At 32.3% G+C, this 25,010-nt stretch overlaps 1 protein-coding gene across 2 annotated transcripts in view; it reads left to right on the forward strand.

Annotated features, from left to right (window-relative positions):
* Nucleotides 1–25,010, forward strand: part of LOC134687119 (cytochrome b5 reductase 4-like) — an 82,537-nt gene that overhangs the window by 17,026 nt on the left and 40,501 nt on the right. Inside the window, exons 1-2 of one of the 2 annotated variants that reach the window (XM_063547120.1) lie at nt 2,919–3,722; nt 23,443–23,741. In XM_063547120.1, coding sequence (XP_063403190.1) covers nt 3,709–3,722; nt 23,443–23,741 — 313 coding nt within the window. In that variant the 5' untranslated portion in view covers nt 2,919–3,708. Of the gene's footprint in view, nt 1–2,918; nt 3,723–23,442; nt 23,742–25,010 lie in introns of those variants that run through there. The other variant, XM_063547121.1, reaches the window with a different exon arrangement.

Here is a 25,010-nt window from a genome sequence, read left to right on the forward strand (position 1 = left end):
TCATCTAGTTTTATGAACTATATTAGATTTATATGAAATGCCACTTCAGACATTATATTAAAGGTTTATGAAATGCACTTGAGACCTGATATGACATTATTTTTACTTGAGATGAAATTAATTGATAGAATGTTTAGATTATTTTGTCGCGGATCTAAATTTCAGTGTTGCCATGTATAATATAGAGAATGCATGCTAACCCTTACCGAAAAAATCAGCCTCCTGCACATAGTTGCTGCAGGTCTGCTGCGAAGTTGCTGCAGACTTGCAGCGAACATAGAGTCTGTGTTTGCAGCGTGTTTGCTGCAAATACGCCGCAGGTCTGCTGCAAACAATTTACCATGCAAATGAGTGTTTGCTGCAGACCTGCTGCAAACATTTTTATGCAAATGAGTGTTTGCGGCAGACCTGCTGCAAACATTTTTATGCAAATTAATCTTTCTCCTGCGTGTTTGCAGCAGACCTGCTGCGTGTTTGCTGCAGACCTGCTGCAAACATTTTTATGCAAATTAATCTTTCTCCTGTGTGTTTGCAGCAGACCTGCTGCAAACATTTATATTCAAATTAATTTTTCTCCTGCGAGCTTGCGGCAAACTTGCAGGAACTACATAAATGATTATACAATACTAACCAATTAAGTCATGTTGTGTATACACATGACATTATCTTTATTACACAGTAAATTCTAAAAGTTTGGTTACATACATACATATAATATTTCGAATAATTAATTATTTGCATAATTATCATAGTAAAGGTTTATTCCTTTAAAGATAAGTCTTAAGATTTCTTGTTGTTGAAGTAAGTGCTAAAATGAGTTGAATGCATATCTAAAATAAGATAAAAGGTTTATTTGAAATTTATTTTGTAAATAAATACTGCTTTTTAATTAACATTTTAATATAATTCAACTTGAATTAGAACAACACAATATCTTAAAATAAGTTATAATCTCCAAACATTCTTGACTCGTGTACTGTATTATAGTTGATGCGTGTTTGAAAATGTTTTTCAAAACTTCATGCATGTATTTATTGACGGGACGAATTTCATATACTTACACGTCTATGAAGAATCAATACTTACAACAAATGTCTTTGAAAACTTTTCTATTAATTTCCAATCTAAAATACTCCCTAAATACTAATCCATTGTATGATAACATGACTCAAACACCTTTAACATTTTCAAATTTTAAATCTGTATCTTCCAGGAAGTTACCAATGGGCATGCTCATTCGTTTTATGTAATTCTTGCAATGTTCTTGCAAACATATAGAATTATCAAAGATTCCTGCAATCTAGCTGCGAACATCCCTTAAATTCTAGAGTTTCCTGCAATCTTACTGCAAACATAAAAGTTTCTGCAAACTTGCCGCAAGCTTGCAGCAAAAAGCTGCAATGTTTGCAGGAGGTTCGCAGCTAGCTGCAAACTTCTGCAAACATTATTCAAAGGGTTCCTGCAAGCTTTTTGTTTGCAGCAGACCTGCAGCAAGTATGCTGCAGACCTGCTGCAAACATTTCAGTTCTGTAAGGGAAGAGATCAGTGGCAGATCCAGATTTTTTCATAAGTGGGGACCCATTGACTACCTAAGAGGGGGCCTGCTGAGGTCATGCTTCTATGATTTCCCATATAATGTACCAATTTTAAAATTATTGTCACTGGGTATATGTTCTTGCATGAGCAGCATGTATAGGTGTGACAAGTGGAGCAGAATCTACTTACCCCCTAGCACCTGAGTTCACGTCCAGTTTTTTTATGGGTTTGTGTTGCTCAATCTTTGGTTTTCTATGTTGTGTTTTGTGAACTATTGCTTGTCTTTTAATGCCCCCACCTACGATAGTAGAGGGGCATTACGTTTTGTGATCTGTTCGTCCATCCGTCCGTACATCCCAGTTCAGGTTAAAGTTTTTGGTCAAGGAAGTCTTTGATGAAGTTGAAGTCCAATCAACTTGAAACTTAGTACACATGTTCCTTATGATATGATCTTTCTAATTTTAATGCCAAATAAGAGTTTTGACCCCAATTTCATGGTCCACTGAACATAGAAAATTATAGTGCGAGTGGGGCATCTGTGTACTGGGGACACATTCTTGTTTATATTTTATTTGACATTGCATTGTCAGTACCTTGAGTTTGAATATGTCAATTCTGCATACAAACCTATAGAAAACTAATACTTTAAATTTGTGTTTAACCTTTACCCACAAAAAAATCATGAATCTATCATATAGTCTTTAATATTTTGATTCCTGTCAAGGTTTAGAAGTCTGTATCACAAAAAAACTTACGATTGAGATAAATCGTAAGTCAGGAAAAATTCAGTATACTTAAGATAAATCTTAGTCGTAAGTATTTTTTTGAAATACTCTTGTCTTTGACGTCATTTATAAGGCAAATTTTGTCTTAATGTGAATCAAATGAATTAAAATGGACACATTTAAATGTTATTCATCTACACTAGAAAGTGTTAATTTTTTAACTGAAAATGTTGTTGGATCTATGTGCAGTTTACAACAGTTTACACATACTAGAATAGCTATGAATATAAGTGTGATGGATTTATGGAACTTTTTAGCTGCTGTGTTTGTTTGTATAAAGGGAAAAAACGACACCAACAACTGGAAAATCAATTTTTATTTATGTTTGATTTAACTGTATAGATATTAGTTTCTATTGAATTAACAGCATTGCAAATACTGATAAGTGAAAGAGTAATAAAGTCTGATAAAAATTTACTTTATAGAAATGAGGAGAAATATTACAATCTTTTATTACATTAACTGTCATTTATAGATATAGATTGCATTATTTAAGCATAATTGCTCGAAACTTTAATAATGTTATAGATTTTTATGTGAATTGGGCTTTAGCTGTACTTATTGTCATATGTCGTGATTACTGTATTTTTCTGATACAAAGGGAAAATTCAATATCATAATCAGATGCTATGTATTGAGGTTAAGCACAGATTTATTCAATAGCTAAAGGATATTGACGTGAAAAATGGTAGTGTTGTAGATGTGATCTATTTATAAATCGTACATTGCACATGGTTGTTTATTTCTGTCAAAACAATCATGTTGAATTTTAAGCTTATAGCATGGGTTGCTATCTGATCGAAGCTAATCGGCAGTATGGAACTCAGTTTGACACAGTGGAAGCATATTGACGTTGATTACTATTGTACATTTCAGCGAAATATTTTATTGGATTTTCAGACATGAACATGGCCAGTTAGAAGTTTATTAGCTAATGATTTTCACATGTTTCTATACAAAAATTTGTGTAAAAAGTGAGTTACATTATAAAGCGATAGAAATTAAACAGCTAAAATATTTGAAGAATGGCAGATCTTATTGTATGGAGTGTATTGATTACTATAACTGTGGATAATTAAGAAACTAGGCAATTAAATGTTAATTTTACAAATTGGACAAGACAAATAATGCCGATAAAGGAATAACTATGTAGCCACTGCCTAGCAATGCTTAAAAGTGGTTGCTTTATATAAACATGCTAAAGAACATTGCTCAATTTATTACCATGTAAATTGTATGCACAGTTAACATTTTATGACATTTCGGTATACAATCACCGGGGACAGCATTCAAAAACATTGAAACCATTTTATATTCCTCATGATTCTGAGTACAAATTAACAGATGAAAAGTAGAATTTGCTTCATATGATTTTATAGGATTTAACATGGGATGCACAAGGTAAGGTTATAAATCTGGTTTTTTTATGGAATAGGTTTTTAAATTTGTGTTTCATGACATATGGTATAGATTTTTTTTAATTTTTTCGGGGGTGAGGGGGAGGGGATTTGTTGTGCAATTGCCCTGGTTTAACCCCATGTCCATATGAGTGTGGAGTTGGTAGTTCAGCATCACACATGATTTGTGAAAAAAACTATCTGATATATATATGATACTCCCCCTTATCCTATTCATGTATGACAAAATTTATTACCCTTTTGCCTTTTGTCATGTTTGTATGCAATAATACTAAGACTGATAGTTTTACTACTGTATGAATATCAGAAGCCTTGAAAAAGAAAGTGAGAATCAACCCAACAACGAATGACATTTTATAGAGGTCACTGTACAAACTGTAAGTTTGTCATACTTCAAGAACTAATAATTACATTAGATGTATGTTTCATTATAATACGTTATTGTGATTGGCTAATTGCACATCACATGTTATTCCTCAAGCAATTGCATGAGACAATAACATTTTTCATGATGACACGAGGTCCCACAATAAAGTGCACAGGTGAATTTAAAAATTAAACTTCATGAAAATCGTGTTTTTATAATCCTAGCTAAAAAATGTAATTATAAGTATTGAATGCTTCTTTTTGTAACTTTATAGGGTTGTAAAAGCGTTGACCGTGCATACATTTTTAGAATGAAGCGCGGAAGTACTTTGGTCAATGCTTTTACAACCCAATAAATTTACAAAAAGAAGCATTCAATTCTTAAATGAATGTCACTGTTTATGAAATAATATCAAGACAGCAGAAATGACTTTAAATCTGACTTCAAGTATCTGCAAGGTAGAATTTTATGAAATACTGAATACTATAAAGAATATGTCCACTTGTATTTGTAGTATTTGTATCCATCTGATGAGTTAAGTCTTTTTCAGCTGAATTTTTTAGTTCGTACTTTTGTTGTACTGTTATAGCACAGGGAGTTTCCCAGGTTAGGGGGAGGGATGAGGTCCCACTAACATGTTTAATCCCGCCACATTCTATATGTATGTGCCTGTTCCAAGTCAGGAGCCTGTAATTCAGTGGTTGTCGTTAGTTTATGATTGATTGATTGTTGGTTGCTTAACGTCCAGTGCTTTAGTTTATGTGTTGCATATTTGTTTTTCGTTTGTTTTTTTTTATAAATAAGGCTGTTAATTATTTTGTTTGATTTGTTTTACATTGTCATTTCAGGGTCTTTTATAGCTGACCATGCGGTATGGACATTGTTGAAGGCCGCTTGATGACCTATAGTTGTTAATTTCTGTGTCATTTGGTCTCTTGTGGAGAGATGTCCCATTGTCAATCATACCACATCTTTTTTTATAGACCTCTAGATCTGCAAACACAGAAATTCAATTTCCTATAGGAACTCATTTTATGGTGTCACTTGGAAATTTTTATAAAAAAGATATACAGTCATTTTGACAGTGTATAAAAAATAGAAAGTTTATGTGCAATTCTATTTTTTTCAAATGTCAAAACAAAAGGCTGTGCAGCATATTTTCAACCTTTAAAGGCCCCATGCAAACTTTAAACTTATACTATAAAATTCTGTATAACCCTTCTATTAACTTTGGGTCTTCCTCATCAGAATTCAATTTGGTTGCTATCCATGTGTATTTACTCTGGTAACCTACACCAGTTGTGTCCCTCTGAGATGAAGCATATCATTAATAACTGGAAACCAGCAGGTTGACAAAACAAATTATTTTTGAATATTTAATTTCTCCCCAAAAATTTTAGAAAAAATCTGCATACATATATATTTGTAATGTAAAGGATATAAAAATGTTAATATTTGATATTGCGTTAATCACCAATTTGCATATTCCTATTTATAACAATCTCACAATTATTTCTGAATTTTCCTGATTAAATTTCTATTGTTAACATTTGTGGTTGTATGTGTTATATGCTAAACTTGATATTTGCATCACATTGATATTTTCAAGTCTAGAAATGCCTGAAATGTTTGCCAATGGATGTCAAACCCCAGCATATCATTATCATTATCATCATCACCTGAGCATTACCATCAATGTTGGTAACAATTTTTTAACATTTATTGACAGATATAAACTACGCATCTGTAAAATTAGTAATTTATTTTTTTCAGTATTAAAACATTATTACTCATGTTAATTGTCGATATTTTTTTTCTTCTTTTCTCTGCGAAAGCACAACTTTTCCTTGTGAAAACACATGTTTCTTAAAGAGAGTGTTGATTTTTAACTTGAAAAGTAGTTGTTTTGTAATTTAGATTCAGGCTTTCTGCTTCTTTTTGAGATTATATGCAAATGTTTGTTTTCCACAGTGTTCATTGTCAATAGTTTGTTGTATAACATTCAAGGTTTTTCTCTGACAAAGCTTGTTTTGCTGGAGAAAAAGCTTTAAAGAAAAACAAGTAATAAGCTATTTCAGAAAATTTAAAAAACACATGTAAAGCTGTTCAAATAAAATAAGAGTTTTGCAGGAAATATGATTGCTCAGACAGTCATATTTACATATTTTTGTGTGTAGATCATATATTTTCTTTTGTTTATTTTTAAGTTTGGCAGTTTGCTAACAAAAAATCATTCAACCTATCTTATTATCCAAATTATGTGCACAGTATTTACTCACATGCATTACCTTTCTTAAAAGTTAAAAACCATCTTTGTCAGAGGCGGATTTAGATAGGGGGGGCCCCCCTTTTGAAAAAAAAATTTGGTTGCTTATATAGGGAATCACTGAAGGGTGACGGGAGCAGGCCCCCTCTTACAGCAGTCAGTGGGCCCCCACTTATGAAAATTTCTGGATCCACGACTGATTGCCTTTAAAAATTTGAATCTGTGTTCCAGTTTAATATGTAGCTTACCACTTTTCATGTCTACTGCCAATATTCCTTCTCATTTTTTTTTTAAAACAAAACCCACCACATTTCATGTCTACCAGTTCCAGCTATCTGTTAGGAAGGTAGCTACCAGGCAGTATCTATAGTACATTCAGATGCAAGGGTTGTAAGAAACAGAGCAGAGTATGTATGCTGGATTTTCTCTCTGTGTGGAAGACCCATTGGGGACCTTAGCTGTTTTCTGCTCTATTAGGTCGAGTTGGGGACTCTGACACATTCCCCATTTCCATTCTCAATTTTATCTGTGAGAAAGGTGGCTGCCAAGCAGTGTCTATACATGCACATGATGTAAGATAATGAGAAGAGGGAGTCTGTACCAATTTAGGCATTGTGAGATATTTGTCTACCAGGCAGTTATTCTGTTCTATACATGCAGATGATGTAAGAAACTGAGCAGTGTCTGTACTAAATTCATGCTATCTGTGAGGAAGATGTAAAAACAGCTATCAGACAGTTTCTGTTCATGCAGGTGATGGAAGAAACAAAATTGTGTCTATACCAATTCAGGCTGTATGTGAGAAAGAGGCCTTAGCCAGGCAGTATCTATACCTCAAGATGATGGAAGAAATAGAGCAGAGTGACTGTACCAAATTCATGCTATCTGTGAGGAAGATGTAAAAACAGCTATCAGATAGTTTCTTTTCATGCAGGAGATGGAAGAAGCCAACAGTAGTGCGTACAAATTCATGCTATCGGTGAGAAAGTTGGAAAGATAGTTGTTCGGTGCAAAAATGTGTTTCTACTTATGCAGGGGATGTAAGAAATGTCGGTGCTATATACTTTCACCAGTTTTTAACTGCTCAACCTTTTTGGAAAAAATGCTTTACAGAAACTAAAAGATACAAAATCTAAGATAATATATATAACATATAAAAGGTCAACAATGTTTGGTTGTAAATTAGTTGTAATGAGCATGTGTGTATGTGACAGCTAGTTTCATTTGATTTAAGTTTAATGACCTGAAATGGGAGAAATTTTCTCACCTCAACTCTAAGGGAGGTCAGCAATGTATTAGTTTGTGGTTAGTGTTTAGGTCAGTTAATATAGTGCCACTAGTAGTAGGTCAATGCTATTTGGTAAGAAGTTTTATTACATCTCATTTCCATGGGGTTTATAAACTTTATTATGCCCCACTTCCTCAGTCCTAATCTATTGCCTTAATGACACTTTTGCCTAGAGTTTACATGTTAAAGTTCCTAATTAGGTCAGTATGAGACGAACCACTAATGGTAAGTCAATGATATTTGGTATGCAGTTGTATGAAAATTTCAACAATTCATTTCCATAATTATTATATGGCTCTACCCTCTCTTCGTGTATCTTATACTTCAAAAGTTTGGCATAGTTAATGTGTCAGTGTAAAAAGCACCACTCATGAAAAGTCAATGAATTTTGGTATGCAGTTGTATTAGCATTTGCAACTCTTATTTCCATGGTGAATATTTGGTACTTGTGTACATATGTTATTAAACAATTGATAGTCTGTTTTTTTTCATGACTTAATTTTGGCATGGAAAATGTTAGTTCGCTTGTACTCTCACCAATATTCATAGAAAATAATTTATATTCCTCAGTCACCTTGAATCCCTCATTAATTTCTCATCTCTTACATTGATTGATTTGTTTTTCCTGGATATAATCCTGTATTTATGTTTTAATGTGACAAACCCTCATATCATAATCTTTCATCAATATAATTAGTGGAAGAAAAATCATACAAAATTAATATAAATTTTGCAATGTTTTTATAATGCAATGAAAACTCCTATATATATATATATATATATATATATACAACTCGTCTAAACATCAACCCAACAATGTTAGATCTGTAAATTTGCTTTCGCAAATTTTTGGTTCTTCCCTCGCCGGGATTCGAACCCATGCTACTGTGATATCGTGACACCAAATCGCCTGCACTGCAGCCGTCCCGCTAGACCACACGACCACCTGGGCTCTCTAAAAAGAGCTTTCGGTGGCCATATGTTACCTTTCCACGTCAGTTTTAATCTAGCGGCGTACTACAGTACATGTTATATAAGGCATGAAGATGTTATTGTTACAGATCAGCTAAATTATCTATAGTAAAGGATCCTACAAATTAATGTAAGATACAGTCACAGAAAATAATTATATTCATAAGTACGTCTGAGTCAGTGACAACCCTACAACAGATGTATCCATCGGATCGCCATCAATGATGGTGATACATGGCTGTGTACATAATGTATATACAACTCGTCTAAACATCAACCCAACAATGTTAGATCTGTAAATTTGCTTTCGCAAATTTTTGGTTCTTCCCTCGCCGGGATTCGAACCCATGCTACTGTGATATCGTGACACCAAATCGCCTGCACTGCAGCCGTCCCGCTAGACCACACGACCACCTGGGCTCTCTAAAAAGAGCTTTCGGTGGCCATATGTTACCTTTCCACGTCAGTTTTAATCTAGCGGCGTACTACAGTACATGATATATAAGGCATGAAGATGTTATTGTTACAGATCAGCTAAGTTATCTATAGTAAAGGATCCTACAAATTAATGTAAGATACAGTCACAGAAAATAATTATATTCATAAGTACGTCTGAGTCAGTGACAACCCTACAACAGATGTATCCATCGGATCGCCATCAATGATGGTGATACATGGCTGTGTACATAATGTATATACAACTCGTCTAAACATCAACCCAACAATGTTAGATCTGTAAATTTGCGTTCGCAAATTTTTGGTTCTTCCCTCGCCGGGATTCGAACCCATGCTACTGTGATATCGTGACACCAAATCGCCTGCACTCTAGCTGGACGGCTAGATACAAATTTTGTGTTCAAAGTTCTAAATCTACAAAAAGAAGTAATGTTTTTGTCATCTAAAATATCAAAGTAAGTTTCGAAATTTAAACTATTTTTGAATAACTTATAATTTAGAGCTTATTCTGTACAGTAGCATACCATGTCTGCCTGAACTGGTCAGTTAATCTTAATTTAACAGTATCATGCAACCAGTTTTTACTTATAAAATATTTAGAGTTCCATATATTTGATAGTCCACAATTATCAAACACATTTTTACATTCTTGAACCAAGCTCAATTTCCATTATAACTACCAGGAACAAGATTGTATAGAATAACAGGAAGTTTCTTATCTTCTCCAGTTACAAGCTTTTCCCAATAATTAATAGTACTTAAATATCCAATGGGAATCGACCAAGTTCCCCATACATCATAAAATCAGGCATGGACTTTTTAAGATTAAGCAGTAATTTACAAAATTTTAGATGAACACGTTCTATAACAGAGGTGTTTATTATGTAACCCATTCCCCAGACTTCACACCCATATAATAATATAGGCTTAACTACTTTATCAATTATTTCTAGCTGGCTTTTAATATCTAAATTATGTAATCTCCCCTTTTTTAGAAAATTGTACATAGCCCTTGTTGCTAATATCAGCGTGTGCCTTTTTATACGACCGCAAATTTTGAAAAAATTTTCGTCGTATATTGCTATCACGTTGGCGTCGTCGTCTGCGTCGTCGTTGTCGTCGTCGTCCGAATTCTTTTAGTTTTCGCACTCTAACTTTAGTAAAAGTGAATAGAAATCTATGAAATTTTAACACAAGGTTTATGACCATAAAAGGAAGGCTGGTATTGATTATGGGAGTTTTGGTCCCAACATTTTAGGAATTAGGGGCCAAAAAGGGTCCAAATAAGCATTTTCTTGGTTTTCGCACTATAACTTTAGTTTAAGTTAATAGAAATCTATGAAATTTTGACACAAGGTTTATGACCACAAAAGAAAGGTTGAGATTGATTTTGGGAGTTTCAGTTTCAACAGTTTAGGAATTAGGGGCCAAAAAAGGGCCCAAATAAGCATTATTCTTGGTTTTCGCACAATAACTTTAGTTAAAGTAAATAGAAATCAATGAAATTTAAACACAATGTTTATGACCACAAAAGGAAGGTTGGTATTGATTTTGGGAGTTTCGGTCCCAACAGTTTAGGAATTAGGGGCCAAAAAGAGACCCAAATAAGCATTTTTCTTGGTTTTCGCACCATAGCGTTAGTATAAGTAAATAGAAATCTATGAAATTTAAACACAAGGTTTATGACTATAAAAGGAAGGTTGGTATTGATTTTGGGAGTTTTGGTCCCAACAGTTAAGGAAAAAGGGGCCCAAAGGGTCCAAAATTAAACTTTGTTTGATTTCATCAAAATTGAATAATTGGGGTTCTTTAATATGCCGAAATCTAACTGTGTATGTAGATTCTTAATTTTTGGTCCCGTTTTCAAATTGGTCTACATTAAGGTCCAAAGGGTCCAAAATTAAACTTAGTTTGATTTTAACAAAAATTGAAACCTTGGGGTTCTTTGATATGCTGAATCTAAAAATGTACTTAGATTTTTGATTATTGGCCCAGTTTTCAAGTTGGCCCAAATCGAGGTCCAAAATTAAACATTGTTTGATTTCATCAAAAATTGAATAACTGGGGTTCTTTGATATGCCAAATCTAACTGTGTATGTAGATTCTTAATTTTTGGTCCAGTTTTAAAATTGGTCTAAATTAAAGTGCAAAGGGTCCAAAATTAAACTAAGTTTGATTTTAACAAAAATTAAATTCTTGGGCCTCTTTGATATGCTGAATCTAAACATGTACTTAGATTTTTGATTATGGGCCCAGTTTTCAAGTTGGTCCAAATCAGGATCTAAAATTATTATATTAAGTATTGTGCAATAGCAAGTCTTTTCAATTGCACAGTATTGTGCAATGGCAAGAAATATCTAATTTCACAATATTGTGAAATATCAAATTTTTTTTTAATTAAGAGTTATCTTTCTTTCTCCAGTATAGTAAGCAAGAAATATCTGCAAGAATTTTTTTTAATTGGAGTTATCTTTCTTTGTCCAGAATCAACTTAAATCTTTGTTATATACAATATACATTCACTTTTTACTACCAACTGATAAATTTAAATAATCTTTACCATTCAGTGATAACAAGCAGTTTTTTTACATCTTAATATTTTATGATGTATTTAAATGAGTAGTAATTGTTGCAAACTCCATTAGAATATTTTAATTGAAATTAGTTTTGGAATAAGGGAAAGGGGGATGTGTTTAAAAAATTGGGTTCAATTTTTCTCATTTGAAATTTCATAAATAAAAAGAAAATTTCTTCAAACATTTTTTTGAGAGGATTAATATTCAACAGCATAGTGAATTTCTCTAAGAGAAAACAAAAATTTTAAGTTCATTTGAATACATTCATTCTGTGTCAGAAACCTATGCTGTGTCAACTATTTAATCACAATCCAAATTTAGAGCGGAATCCAGCTTGAATGTTGTGTCCATACTTGCCCCAACCGTTCAGGGTTCAAACTCTGCGGTCGTATAAAGCTACGCCCTGCGGAGCATCTGGTTTGCTTTTGTGTAACCTCCTGTTCTAGAAAATAATCCTCGTATAAATTTTTAGGGCATAATGATGATTAAAATAGTATGCAGCATTGCTTAAAATGGCAATAAGAAATGCACTTCAAAAAATCTTAAATTTAGTAAATATGATTTTTTTTCTAAGCTTATATATTATTAATGGAAGTTTATACAATTTTGGTAAACAAAGAAAAAAAGGCAATACAAGGTGTTTTTTTTTAGAACATATTGTCTTGAAATACATAGAAAGTTGTTTTATGTGTACCTTACCGGTGTTCATAAAAAATGTCAGATGTTTTTAAGTTGTTATTTAACTCCAATTTTATAGTAGGAAATCTAGTTATAAATGCATTGAAAAGTGAATAAATCATGCAAAAAGAATCTATTTCAATTAAACGTCAATTTAAAGTACTCTGACGTTTTTTTAAAAACATTTTTTTTTAAGAGACAATTAAAAGTTTTTTTTCAACATTTTATCAAGGATTTGTATAGTAAGACTTACTATACAAATTCTTGATTTTATACAGCTGATTTTTATTTAGAGAATCACTTGCCCATATTTGTTACCTTTAATGTATTTTGTCTGATCTAAGATATTGAAACGAATTTATCAGTGTCTTTAATGTTTGTTTGAGAAGCTAGTTCAAGAGTTCTTAAAACATCTATCAGAATCATTGATACAAAATAATACAACCAGATAAGATGAAATAGCTGTAAAAAATAACTTCAAAGCTGTCAGTGTTGTAATTCTGTTATGAGGGTCTTCATGGGGTTTATAGAATAGAGAATAATGGACCAAGTCAACGAAAAAAGATAGAATAAAAAAATATATAGAGTAAAGAAATAAGAGCAAAATTGTAATGAAAACAGAATACAATTTTTACAAGAGTGTAAAAATTAAAAGAATAGGGAATAATTGATAAAATAGAAAAAATAGAGAAAATATTTACATCCTAAAAAATAAAAAAAATACTGAACTGACGGACCATAGCTTCCAAAACAGGCATGTATTCCAGACATTTATAATTTTACCGGACATTGTCCACTTGGGAAAAGCATGAAATAATCATCTACATTTTGGTTTACAAGATTTTCTTCAAAGTCATTTTAACATAATTCAATTTGAAAATAAAGTGATCTTTTTGACCCGTTACCCTTTTGCCTTAAACAGCCACACGTTTCCAGTCATAAAAGTGATGTGATGATTAAAAAGTACTACCAAAACCACCCCTACTTTAATACCTTCTCAGAAATAAAGGACCCCCTCTTTGAGACCCTCTATTATTGGTTCTTAGTATCTATTTCATCTATGTTAGAATTAGAGATACAACTAATGTGTTACATTAAAAAGCCTTTTACATCTTTCAGAATCATTAGATATCATTTTGTTGTTATATTCTTCAAGGAATAGCTTCTAGGACATTTATTTACGGTAATAAAGAAAATTGATAGATTCAATATCAGTTAGTCTTCTGAAAAGATTGGTCCAAAAATGGTGATTTAATGGTGTAGGTCTATTGATTTTTCAGCTTTTGTGGATTGTAAACTAATAGCTTTGAACTTGTCTATCTTTTCTCTTTGAAAATAATTGTTTCTTGTATTGGAGAAATGTTTTTTTTGTAATTAATTCATAGATGTTGTATTTGACCAGTACATTCCATTATTTCGTCTGATTGGTGAATGGTTTATAATGAAACACTTAAAGTGTTGCATTGTGGGTATTCGTTGAAATAATTTTTATTGTCTATTCTTTGCAGAACGTTGATTGTAATGCTCCTTAGTATGAATTTCAACCCCTTCAATATTTGATAATAAATGCACCCCTGTAATTAAAACATGACTGACCACGCAAAGGACAATTTACGATTAAGGCCATTTTTTTGGCCCCCTCTTCAAATAAGTTTACAATGATATCATTGATGGTCTTAGTGTAGACACTTGAAAAAATAATGATTGTATTGTGTTCCGGTGAAAGGAAGGTTGCCTAGCAACGGTTTTTATTAAAGTTTGGAAACTGCTATTTTTCTGCCCTTTTCACAAATCTTGAGGTCTTTACAGCAACAGAGCATGAATAATATCAGGGGAAGTTGAAAAATCTATGATGTTAACAAAAATATAGGTGTTAAACTTTAAAAATATAGTATTATGATTAATGGCAAGTCACTTTTAATTTGAACAAAATTAGGGGGCCGTTCTCTGATGCATATCGTACCTTGTCCTTTCCAAATAAAAATCACATGTTGATAATCCTTGCATGTAAATAATTTCAGTTGTCAAATTAATGGCAGCCCATTTTTAATGCTTCCAATAGGCAAAGTTGTGCAATACAACACCGTCATCAGAAAAAGCATAATTTCCCCCTATGAATGACAGCTCAACAGTTTGTTCTTTCGGCTAATTTGTTGAGCACTGTGAATGAAAAATGCTTCAGTTTGCCACAATAGTTTGTTTGTTTCAGGTCTCCTTGACTTTTGCTTGTATTTTGAATCTTAGAATTTAATCTTGAAAGGTCAATTAGGACCAACAGTGATAACTGGCTCTGCACTCTAAATGCCAATGCGTAGATATCTGGAAATGTATGCAAACTGTTGGCAGAATGTGTCAGATCTTAAGGAGGTAAATGTGATCAAAATAAACAGAGCAAAATTAACTGTATTAACATTTATTGTAACAAGTTCAGAGAAACTTATGTCCTACCTCTTTTATAAGTAGGTGAACAACATCAGCATCGAAATTAGATTTCACACATATCAAAATGTTATTAAGACAAAAGTTCAAGATATACAAACTGATAGTTAGTAAGATATGTAAACTTGTTGTACAGTGTCATTGACAGATTTTATATGAAGAAATGAATGACATTGCATTTGACTGATCTTTATATAGATATAGGAAGATGTGGTGTGAGTGCCAATGAGACACTGTAACTCTCCATCCAAATAACAATTTAAAAAGTAAACCATTATAGGTTAAAGTACGGCCTTCAACACTGAGCCTTGGATCACACCGAACAACAAGCTATAAAGGGCCCTAAAATTACTAGTGTAAAACCATACAAACGGGAAAACCAACGGTCGAATCTATATAAACAAAACGAGAAATGAGAACCATGTATATATTACATAAACAAACGACAACTACTGTACATCAGATTCCTGACTTAGGACAGGTGCAAACATTTGCAGCGGGATTAAACGTTTTAATGGATCCAAACCTTCTCCCTTTTTCTGAAACAATAGCATAACATCACAACATATAAAAACATACGATGAAATATCAATTGTCAGACTTAACTCAATCAAAAAATGTTTATGTTTATAAAGTCTCTGTAGCAAACTCTTTCAGATTTGCAGTCTTGTATTTGTAATTTATTTTGATACTATCTATGACATTTTCTCTAAGGTTGTAATGAATGGTTGTTTTATCAAAAAATATTGTCTTGAAATGTACCTAAATGTGCTAAGAGTTGTATCTTTACTCTGTGTTATCAAAAATGCAGAAAAATGTAAGGTTTTTTTTTTCTATTTTACTCAAGAGTTGTATCTTTACTCTGTGTTATAAAAAATGCAGAAAAATGTAAGGTGTTTTTTTTCTATTTTACTCCAATGCTTTAGCCAAAAAGTTTAGTTATATATGTTAAAAAAAAAATGCATGCAAAAAAAATTACAATAAAAAATTTAAAGTCCTTGCAACAATTTGCTGAGGGTTCCATAGGTGTAAACTGCATGACAAAAACCGTGAGTCCTCCAGTATCCCACATACCTCATTTTCCAGTCCAAACGTCATGCCCTTTATCCCTGTTGACTTACCTTGAAATAGTTGCCACTGGCAGTTAAGCAAGCAAAAATCAAAAAATTCATAATTGTCTTTCAGTTTAGATTAATTAAGATAATGATTTGTTGACTTTAGAATTTGATTGGTTTCTGTCTAAATAATTAATATAATTATAATTACAAAGCTATTGCAAACAAGATGATTGACTGGAGGGGCAAACAAATCACAATCAATCACTAAACATGGGGGATAATCTTAAATGAATTTTGAACTTGATAAATTTCCTGTGTCAGAAAATGGAATTCCTAGATTGAAATCAAATGATATATCCTTATGAAAAATGATTTAAGATTTTTGACTTACAAAGATTTATCATGTAGAGAGGTTAAATCAGTTTGGAGAACTTAATATTAATGAATTGGATGATTTTGTGATGTTTATTTTCAAATTTTAATTGTGAATCAATTTGTATAAGGATAAGCAGATTTGGCATCATTGTCTAAGAGACAACTTACCACCAGATCCTTTTCTGGATATATATTGTAAATAAATAAAATTAAGAATGGAATGTGGAATGTGTCAAAGAGACAACAACCTGACCATAGAGCAGACAACAGCTGGAGGCCATCAAACTGTTGTATACCCCATTTATGGTAATTATGTTTTTCTGTTTGTGCATCCATTTGTTAGTTTGTTCATCCCTCTGTTTGTCCTGTCCATCTGTCCCTCTTCAGGTTAAAGATTTTGGTCTATGTAGCTTTACATGAAGTTGAGGTCCAATCAACTTGAAACTTAGTACGCATTTTCCCTATGAAATGATCTTTTAAATTTTAATGCCAAATTAGAGTTTTGACCTGAATTTCATGGTCCCCTAAACATGCTAAACATATAAAATGAAAGTGCAAGTGGGGCATCGTGTACTTACACATTCCTGCTTTTTTTCTAGGTTCATAAAATTTACTTTATATACTTTGCTTTTTTTACTGACCGATCAAATTGTTCAAAAATTTTCCATGTTATATTTTTTTTCAGGGATGCATTTGCTTTATTTAATTTTATGTTCTGAACTCATCAATGAATATTTTTTGTGGCTCGATATTTTATGAAAGTTATTGGTAGATTGAATGATTTTTAAAAAGTTTTGAAGTTACAAACTTTCAAAACTAAAAGCTAAAAGCCAAAACTTAAAATTATAAATAATTTCGTATTTATATAATGAATCATGGATGTATATCATAATAAAATAATTTGCCAAAAATGTGTACTTCAATAGCAAAATGGATCCATCCTCTAGGTATTAATTAGAGTAGCATATTGTAACCTGCAGAGTACTTTATAACCTCTAATTGTAACCTACCTAGGAAACTAGCTACTGGTATGCTAATTACTTTTGACATGTAGTTGTCTATAGAGAAATCATAGTTATATTGTTTTATTTTTGTTACATCCCTTCACAAATTGCTTCATACAGTGATATTGGTCCAATTATATTCGGTTTATGTGTTATACCTGTCTGACATGCAGATACCTGGAGAGAGTTCTTAACATGTAGCTTTCCTGCACCAGAAGCAATCATCATGGAGATGGAAATATATGAAATAACAGATGTAAATCAGTTTTGTCCTAATTGCATCAGTATTTGTACATTATCTGAGCAACAAGTCTTTTGATTCATAAGCAATATAATAATCCGGTTACATATGTTATGTAAAAAGCCTTTAAATTCATGGGCAATGTACCAATCCTTAAGTTGCATATGTTATGCAACAATCCTTGAAGTTCATGGGCATTATGCAACAGTCTTTAAGTTACATATGAAAACTTACAAGCCTTCAAATTCAAGGGCAATGTATCAGAGCCTTTAAGTTCATTGGTAATGAAACAGTTTTTAAGTTACATATGAAATGTAACAAGCCTTTAAATTCATGGGCAATATAACAACCCTAAAGTTCCATATGTAATGTAACATTGAGCCTTTAAATTCATGAGTAATGCAATAGTTCATAAGTTACATATGTAATGTAACAACCCTTAAGTTGCATATGTAATGTAACAACCCTTAAGTTACATATGTAATGTAACAAGCCTTTAAATTCATGGGCAATATAACAACCCTAAAGTTCCATATGTAATGTAACAAGCCTTTAAATTCATGGGCAATGTATCACTATTTAAGGCCGTGTTCACATTGACCTAAACTCGGTGTTGTGTTAGTGTAACTCACACATAAACTAAACATCATTACGTTCTCATTGATAAAACGTAGTGTAAATCATGTTTTGTCTACATGCAGTCGATAGTCGATGTATGCCTTGTGTAGGTTTAAGTGTACACAAAACTAGGCATTCAGAACTTTAATTTTCCCATGTATATTTAAAAAAGAAGCAATTTTTATATAAAATTGATACTTATTACACTTATTAATAAAGTTCTTTGCAGAAGTATTTGTCAAAACTTGATATATTTATTTGTTATAATTTTTTTTACGTAGCCTTATTAACCCCTTATTAAGACAAACAAGACCCATCCATCATCATTGCCGAACACATAATGCATTTGAAAAGGTCTTCCCGAATCGACTGGACGTACACACTGACAGAAATACTTGCCACTGGTCTTTACTCAAACAATGATTCACTATTAAATGCATTACTGAAAAGTGTGAGGCTAATTGTTTGTTTGTGCAGTATCTCAAGTCCGTTAAAATACAGTTAGAAAAAACCATAACCCCCTCCTTTTGCTAAATACTCCTTAAAGAAAAAATACCATTTAAAACAAAAAGATAGAAATGTAGTGATCCTTAACATCGCAATTCTATTTCTTCGTCTGCGAGACATCTGAGTCGGAATTTTTTCCCGGGCGAAAGTTTATATATTTTTTTTTTCTTTCTATGGTACCAATTCAATATTTGACACTATAATGTATGGGCAAACTTTGGATTCAGAACATTTGTTCATTCTAATCATTTGAATGACCCGATTTTAAAAAAATCAAATAGTGGTAGAGTTACCCCCTTTTTTTAAAGTCAAGTGGGCGTTCCCTAACTGCTAGAAAAGTTGTTCGGAAATTTGAATTCTGTTCTATGTAATGAACATTTAAAGGAGCACTAGCTACGATATATATAAAAAAATAAAGCATATTTTTTTTTAGATTAATCATTAATTAGATTGGAATAATGAAATAATAATTTGCTTTTAGCAATCAATTTGCTTTAATTTTGTTGAAATAAGCGATTATACATAATTTTTGACTGATTCACTTGCAAGTGAAAACGTCATCATCATTCTAACCGGTATTCATGTGAACTTAATTTAACCCCCTAGCTAGAGACTGACAACGCATGCATTGTACGTGAACTGGTTATTTAAAGAAAAAAAATGTCAACAATGAAAGTGAAACTACGGTAAATCATTTGATTACTAATTCGATCCACTTAAATCATTCTTATACGGTTAAAAACAATGAGAAACTTATATTTTTAATCTATAAATTCAAATCAAACAGACCTATAAAAATCCAATTGCACGTGCTGGTTTAACCTATTCATATCTTTATTTGTGTTTACCATGTTTACATCGCTTATATGGTCATCTGAGGTCAAATCGATAGTTAATTAGATGGCGTCTGGATTTAAATACACACGAAACGAACCTACATATCATCTACCCCATGCTCTGTAAACTGTTTATTTTAAACGTTTGATAGATTGGATAAATGTTTTACATTGTTATTAATAAAATATGAGAATTTGAGTCAAATTGGTGACCATGAATTTGACAGCTAGTGCCCCTTTAAATAACATAATAATATAGTTTACAAGTGTGAACAAAACTTATGTACAGGTAGCTAAACAAGGTGTATAGATGTGAACAAATTTAATGTGAAACTAGTGTGCATTACATTAAACCAAATGTAAACATGTTTACTGTACACAGCGTTTGGTGTGAAGACGGCCTAAGTTACATATGTAATGTAACAAGCCTTTTATTTCATGGGCAATGCAATAATTCATAAGTAACATATGTAATGAAACAAGCCTTTAAATTCACGGGCATTATGTAACTGTAATTGAGTTACATACGTAATGTAACAAGCCTTTAATTTCATGGGCAATGCAATAATTCATGAATTACATATTTAATGTAACAAGCCTTTAAATTCATGAGCAATGCAATAATTCATAAGTTACATACGTAATGTAACAAGCCTTTAAATTCATGGGCAATGTAACAATCCTTAAGTTACATATGCAATGTTGCAGTCCTTAAGTTACATATGCAATGTAACAAGCCTTTAAATTCATGGGCAATGTAACAATCCTTAAGTTACATATGCAATGTTGCAGTCCTTAAGTTACATATGCAATGTAACAAACCTTTAAATTCATGGGCAATGTAACAATCCTTAAGTTACATATGCAATGTTGCAGTCCCTAAGTTACATATGCATTGTAACAAGCCTTTAAATTCATGGACAATATATAATAATCCCTAAGTTACATATGCATTGTAACAAGCCTTTGAATTCATGGACAATATATAATAATCCCTAAGTTACATATGCAATTGTTAACTGAAATCAAAAGACATTGATTCTCTTTCATAAATTTCTTTTTACTAAATAACGAAGTTACATCTGTATAATTGATTACTTTATCCTATTTGAATAAAGGAAGGAAAAAACCTGAAGGAAATCCGTAAGAATTCATAATCAGACCATTAAGAGTTCAAAGACATTATGTCTTATTTCTTGAAGTCGATAAGAATAATAAGATCATGGTATTTGTCAGTTTATCAATAAAACACTCCAGTTTCTGTGGCTGTTTTGATTATAACAAGAGGTTCAATACCGTGTAGTTAGGCTGACATGAAAGAATTGTATATGACTTGATGAAATCATCTTGTCTGCCAATAGATCAAGATACAATAAGACAGAATGCATAGTCCACAAGGAAGCAATAAAACTAGATTAGAATAAATAGGAAGAGTATAGTCACATGACAGAATGCATAGTCCACAAGGAAGTAATAAAACTAGATTAGAATAAATAGGGAGAGTATAGTCACATGACAGAATGCATAGTCCACAAGGAAGTAATAAAACTAGATTAGAATAAATAGGAAGAGTATAGTCACATGACAGAATGCATAGTCCACAAGGAAGTAATAAAACTAGATTAGAATAAATAGGAAGAGTATAGTCACATGACAGAATGCATAGTCCACAAGGAAGTAATAAAACTAGATTAGAATAAATAGGCAGAGTATAGTCACATGACAGAATGCATAGTCCACAAGGAAGTAATAAAACTAGATTAGAATAAATAGGAAGAGTATAGTCACATGACAGAATGCATAGTCCACAAGGAAGTAATAAAACTAGATTAGAATAAATAGGAAGAGTATAGTCACATGACAGAATGCATAGTCCACAAGGAAGTAATAAAACTAGATTAGAATAAATAGGCAGAGTATAGTCACATGACAGAATGCATAGTCCACAAGGAAGTAATAAAACTAGATTATAATAAATAGGGAGAGTATAGTCACATGACAGAATGCATAGTCCACAAGGAAGTAATAAAACTAGATTACAATAAAAAGGAAGAGTATAGTCACAAGACAGAATGCATAGTCCACAAGGAAGTAATAAAACTAGATTAGAATAAAAAGGAAGAGTATAGCCACATGACAGAATGCATAGTCCACAAGGAAGTAATAAAACTAGATTAGAATAAATAGGAAGAGTATAGTCACATGACAGAATGCATAGTCCACAAGGAAGTAATAAAACTAGGTTACAATAAATAGGGCGAGTATAGTCACATGACAGAATGCATAGTCCACAAGGAAGTAATAAAACTAGATTAGAATAAATAGGGAGAGTATAGTCACATGACAGAATGCATAGTCCACAAGGAAGTAATAAAACTAGATTAGAATAAATAGGAAGAGTATAGTCACATGACAGAATGCATAGTCCACAAGGAAGTTATAAAACTAGATTAGAATAAATAGGCAGAGTATAGTCACATGACAGAATGCATAGTCCACAAGGAAGTAATAAAACTAGATTAGAATAAATAGGAAGAGTATAGTCACATGACAGAATGCATAGTCCACAAGGAAGTAATAAAACTAGATTAGAATAAATAGGAAGAGTATAGTCACATGACAGAATGCATAGTCCACAAGGAAGTTATAAAACTAGATTAGAATAAATAGGCAGAGTATAGTCACATAGGTCTTTACTTATAAGGTTGTAGTTGTCATTCTATCTGATATTTGCCATTAATTGGAATTACCATATGCTGGTTTGATATTATCATGCAGACTTTCTGGTGCCTTTGCTCAAAAATAAATTTGAAAAAAAAGTAAAAACATCTTTACTTGATATTTGTAAAAAATGTCATTTTCATCTAGAAATAGACGATTTACATGACTGATCCTTTCAAAATTTAAACAATAGTTGAAAGTTGCCAATGACTAGTAATGTAGACATGTTGTGTTACTCACTTATAAGTGGATACAGACAAGATTCCTGGCATTTTGGATGTAGTTTCTTGGTAATTAGATATAGGAAGATGCGGTATGAGTGCCAATGAGACAACTCTCCATCCAAATAAAAATGTATCAAAGTAAACCATTATTGGTCAAGGTACGACCTTCAACACATAGCCTTGGCTCACACTCACTCAGCAAGCTATAAAGGGCCCCAAAATTTACTACCGTAGTATAAAACCATTCAAACGAGAAAACGAGAAAATATCTAGATTTGAACATAACCATAGCTTTACTTTATGTTTGTTAAAAGGACAAGAGTCTAGAAAGATTTAAAAATATAAGATAGATAGACCCTGAAATAGCTATTGTAGATGAAAGATGAAATGAAAGAATGTAACTTTAAAGCTAAATGCTGAGATATATATCAATAACATATAAACGATATTCACAAATTCCTGATTTAGATGGTATGAAATAATGTTTTGTACATATACTACCAGTACTATGCAGATATTTTTAGTTTATCTTGAACAGTAAACTCGCAGAACTTTAATGCGGATTGACTGTATCAGAATCTAAAGGACTATGGATAATTTCATTGTTTGTACCCCAAAATGAAAATACTGTCACATCATTGGTGGAATTTTCAGAGTTTTAGACATTTTATTAAAATCAATCAAAAAGTTATATACACTTTTGAAAATATTGCCCTGTAATTGCATTATGTTTTTAAACCGTGGATTAGTTACATTTGTACATAACAAACTGTTATTTATACTGTAAAGTTGAGTTTTTAACTAGCTGCAAAATATAGTGATGTTTGAGTTGTGACTGAACTTGGACACAATTTTATTGGAGAGCTAGCTGAGGGCCAGCTGAGGACCATCACCGGTGCAGAATTTTCTCGCTGCATTGAAAACCCATTGGTGGCCTTCAGCTGTTTTCTGCTCCTTTGGTCGGGTTGTTGTCTCTTTGACATTCCCCATTTCCATTCACAATTGTATTTTCTAGATAAGTACCATGTTAAAGACATTCCTTATTATTAATCTGCTGATAATTATTTATATTTTCAGCTCATCAATTGCAAGTGAGAAGAAGCAATCACCTTCCCATAGCAGTAATAGTTCGGTAGATTTCAAAATGGCGGGACAAAATCTCCTCCCAGCATTCCCTGCAGCAAACAGTCCACAAAGACTACAGTCCACAGGCAGGGCAAAGGTTGCACTAAAACCTGGGAGGTCTCTAATGGACTGGATACGACTTGGACGTAGTAATCAGGACTTGAACGGATTCAAAGGCAGTACTATGGATATATCAGTGGAAGAATTAACAAAACATAACAAGCAAGAAGATGCATGGATTGCTATCAGAGGTAAGCTTTAATAACCTTAAGAGACAGCAACCCAATGCAGTCTTCATGCTGAATGGCAGCCCAGGTTTGTAAAATTGCTCTCTGGTCTGTAAAATTCATATCTACAGGCCAACAGAATCTAACTTAAAAAAATCAAAAATTCAGCTCCAGGCCTGTAGATTCATTGTGAAGACTGCCAATGACAAGAAATAACTAAAGACTCTTAGATTGGTCTAAAACATTGGAAACAAGTGCATACACAAAAATAACCAGTTCTGAATCATTCAAAGTCTAGAAAGGTTATTGAAGAAATTAATAATGTGGATTCATTTATTTTGTGGATTACGAAAAACTTGCATGTTTGCGGATATTGAGTTTCATGGTTTTGCCAAAGTCTTAGCATGTAAGCCTATAGAAAATTTGCTATTCATTGAACAGTTATTTTCATGGTTCACCTGTACCCATGAAAATTGGTATTCAACGAATACTAATGAATTCACAGTAGTCTGCCCAAGACCTGCCAACAGTATATACGTCTCTGAATGACAAAATTCATTGAGATATCTGCTGATGTTTGTCCTATGGTTAAACTCTTTTTGACCAGTGTATGGATTAAACTCAAGTATGTCTGTGTCTCCTATTTGTAAATTTTGCTTTTTATTGAAAACAAATAAGTTAAAAAATCTATGATGTATCATGTTGCATGCATGTATAGTGAAATACCAGTATCTTTTAAATGTCATTTGCCTACAATTATCATTAAGCTTTCTAATCAGGAAAATTTGAAGTCTAGATGAGGTTCATTTGTAAGATTAGATTATATTATGTGTTAGTTTGCCATTCTACAAGTTATATACTACCAATAAATAGATTAGCTTCACATCCCACATCTTTTCATCAATGTTTCAGACTTCTAGAAAACATCATTATTAACTTATACATAAATAGCCTCCATACATCTTAGAACTCTTAGATATTTGAATCATAATACCATAACCGAGATTTGTTGACTTACTGTAAATACAGAATTTGTTATATGTATTTGTTATTGTGTTTTTAAAGAATGGATAAAATGCCAGATTAATAATTCCAATTTCAGAAAAAATCTGCATTTATCAGGTTGTGGTTATTAACCGAATTTTTAAACGAAAAATCGGTAATTGATTCAGGGTTGTAGGGTTCATACGGGTGTGCAGCAGTCAGCTGTCAAAATGTGTCCATTCATCAACAAGAAAACATTTGGATGAAATTTTCACAAATTTAGATATGTTGTTTCCTTTGTTTCCTTTT

This window comes from Mytilus trossulus, chromosome 10 (assembly GCF_036588685.1).
Source record: "Mytilus trossulus isolate FHL-02 chromosome 10, PNRI_Mtr1.1.1.hap1, whole genome shotgun sequence".
In the NCBI taxonomy this organism is placed as follows: Eukaryota; Metazoa; Mollusca; class Bivalvia; order Mytilida; family Mytilidae; genus Mytilus; species Mytilus trossulus.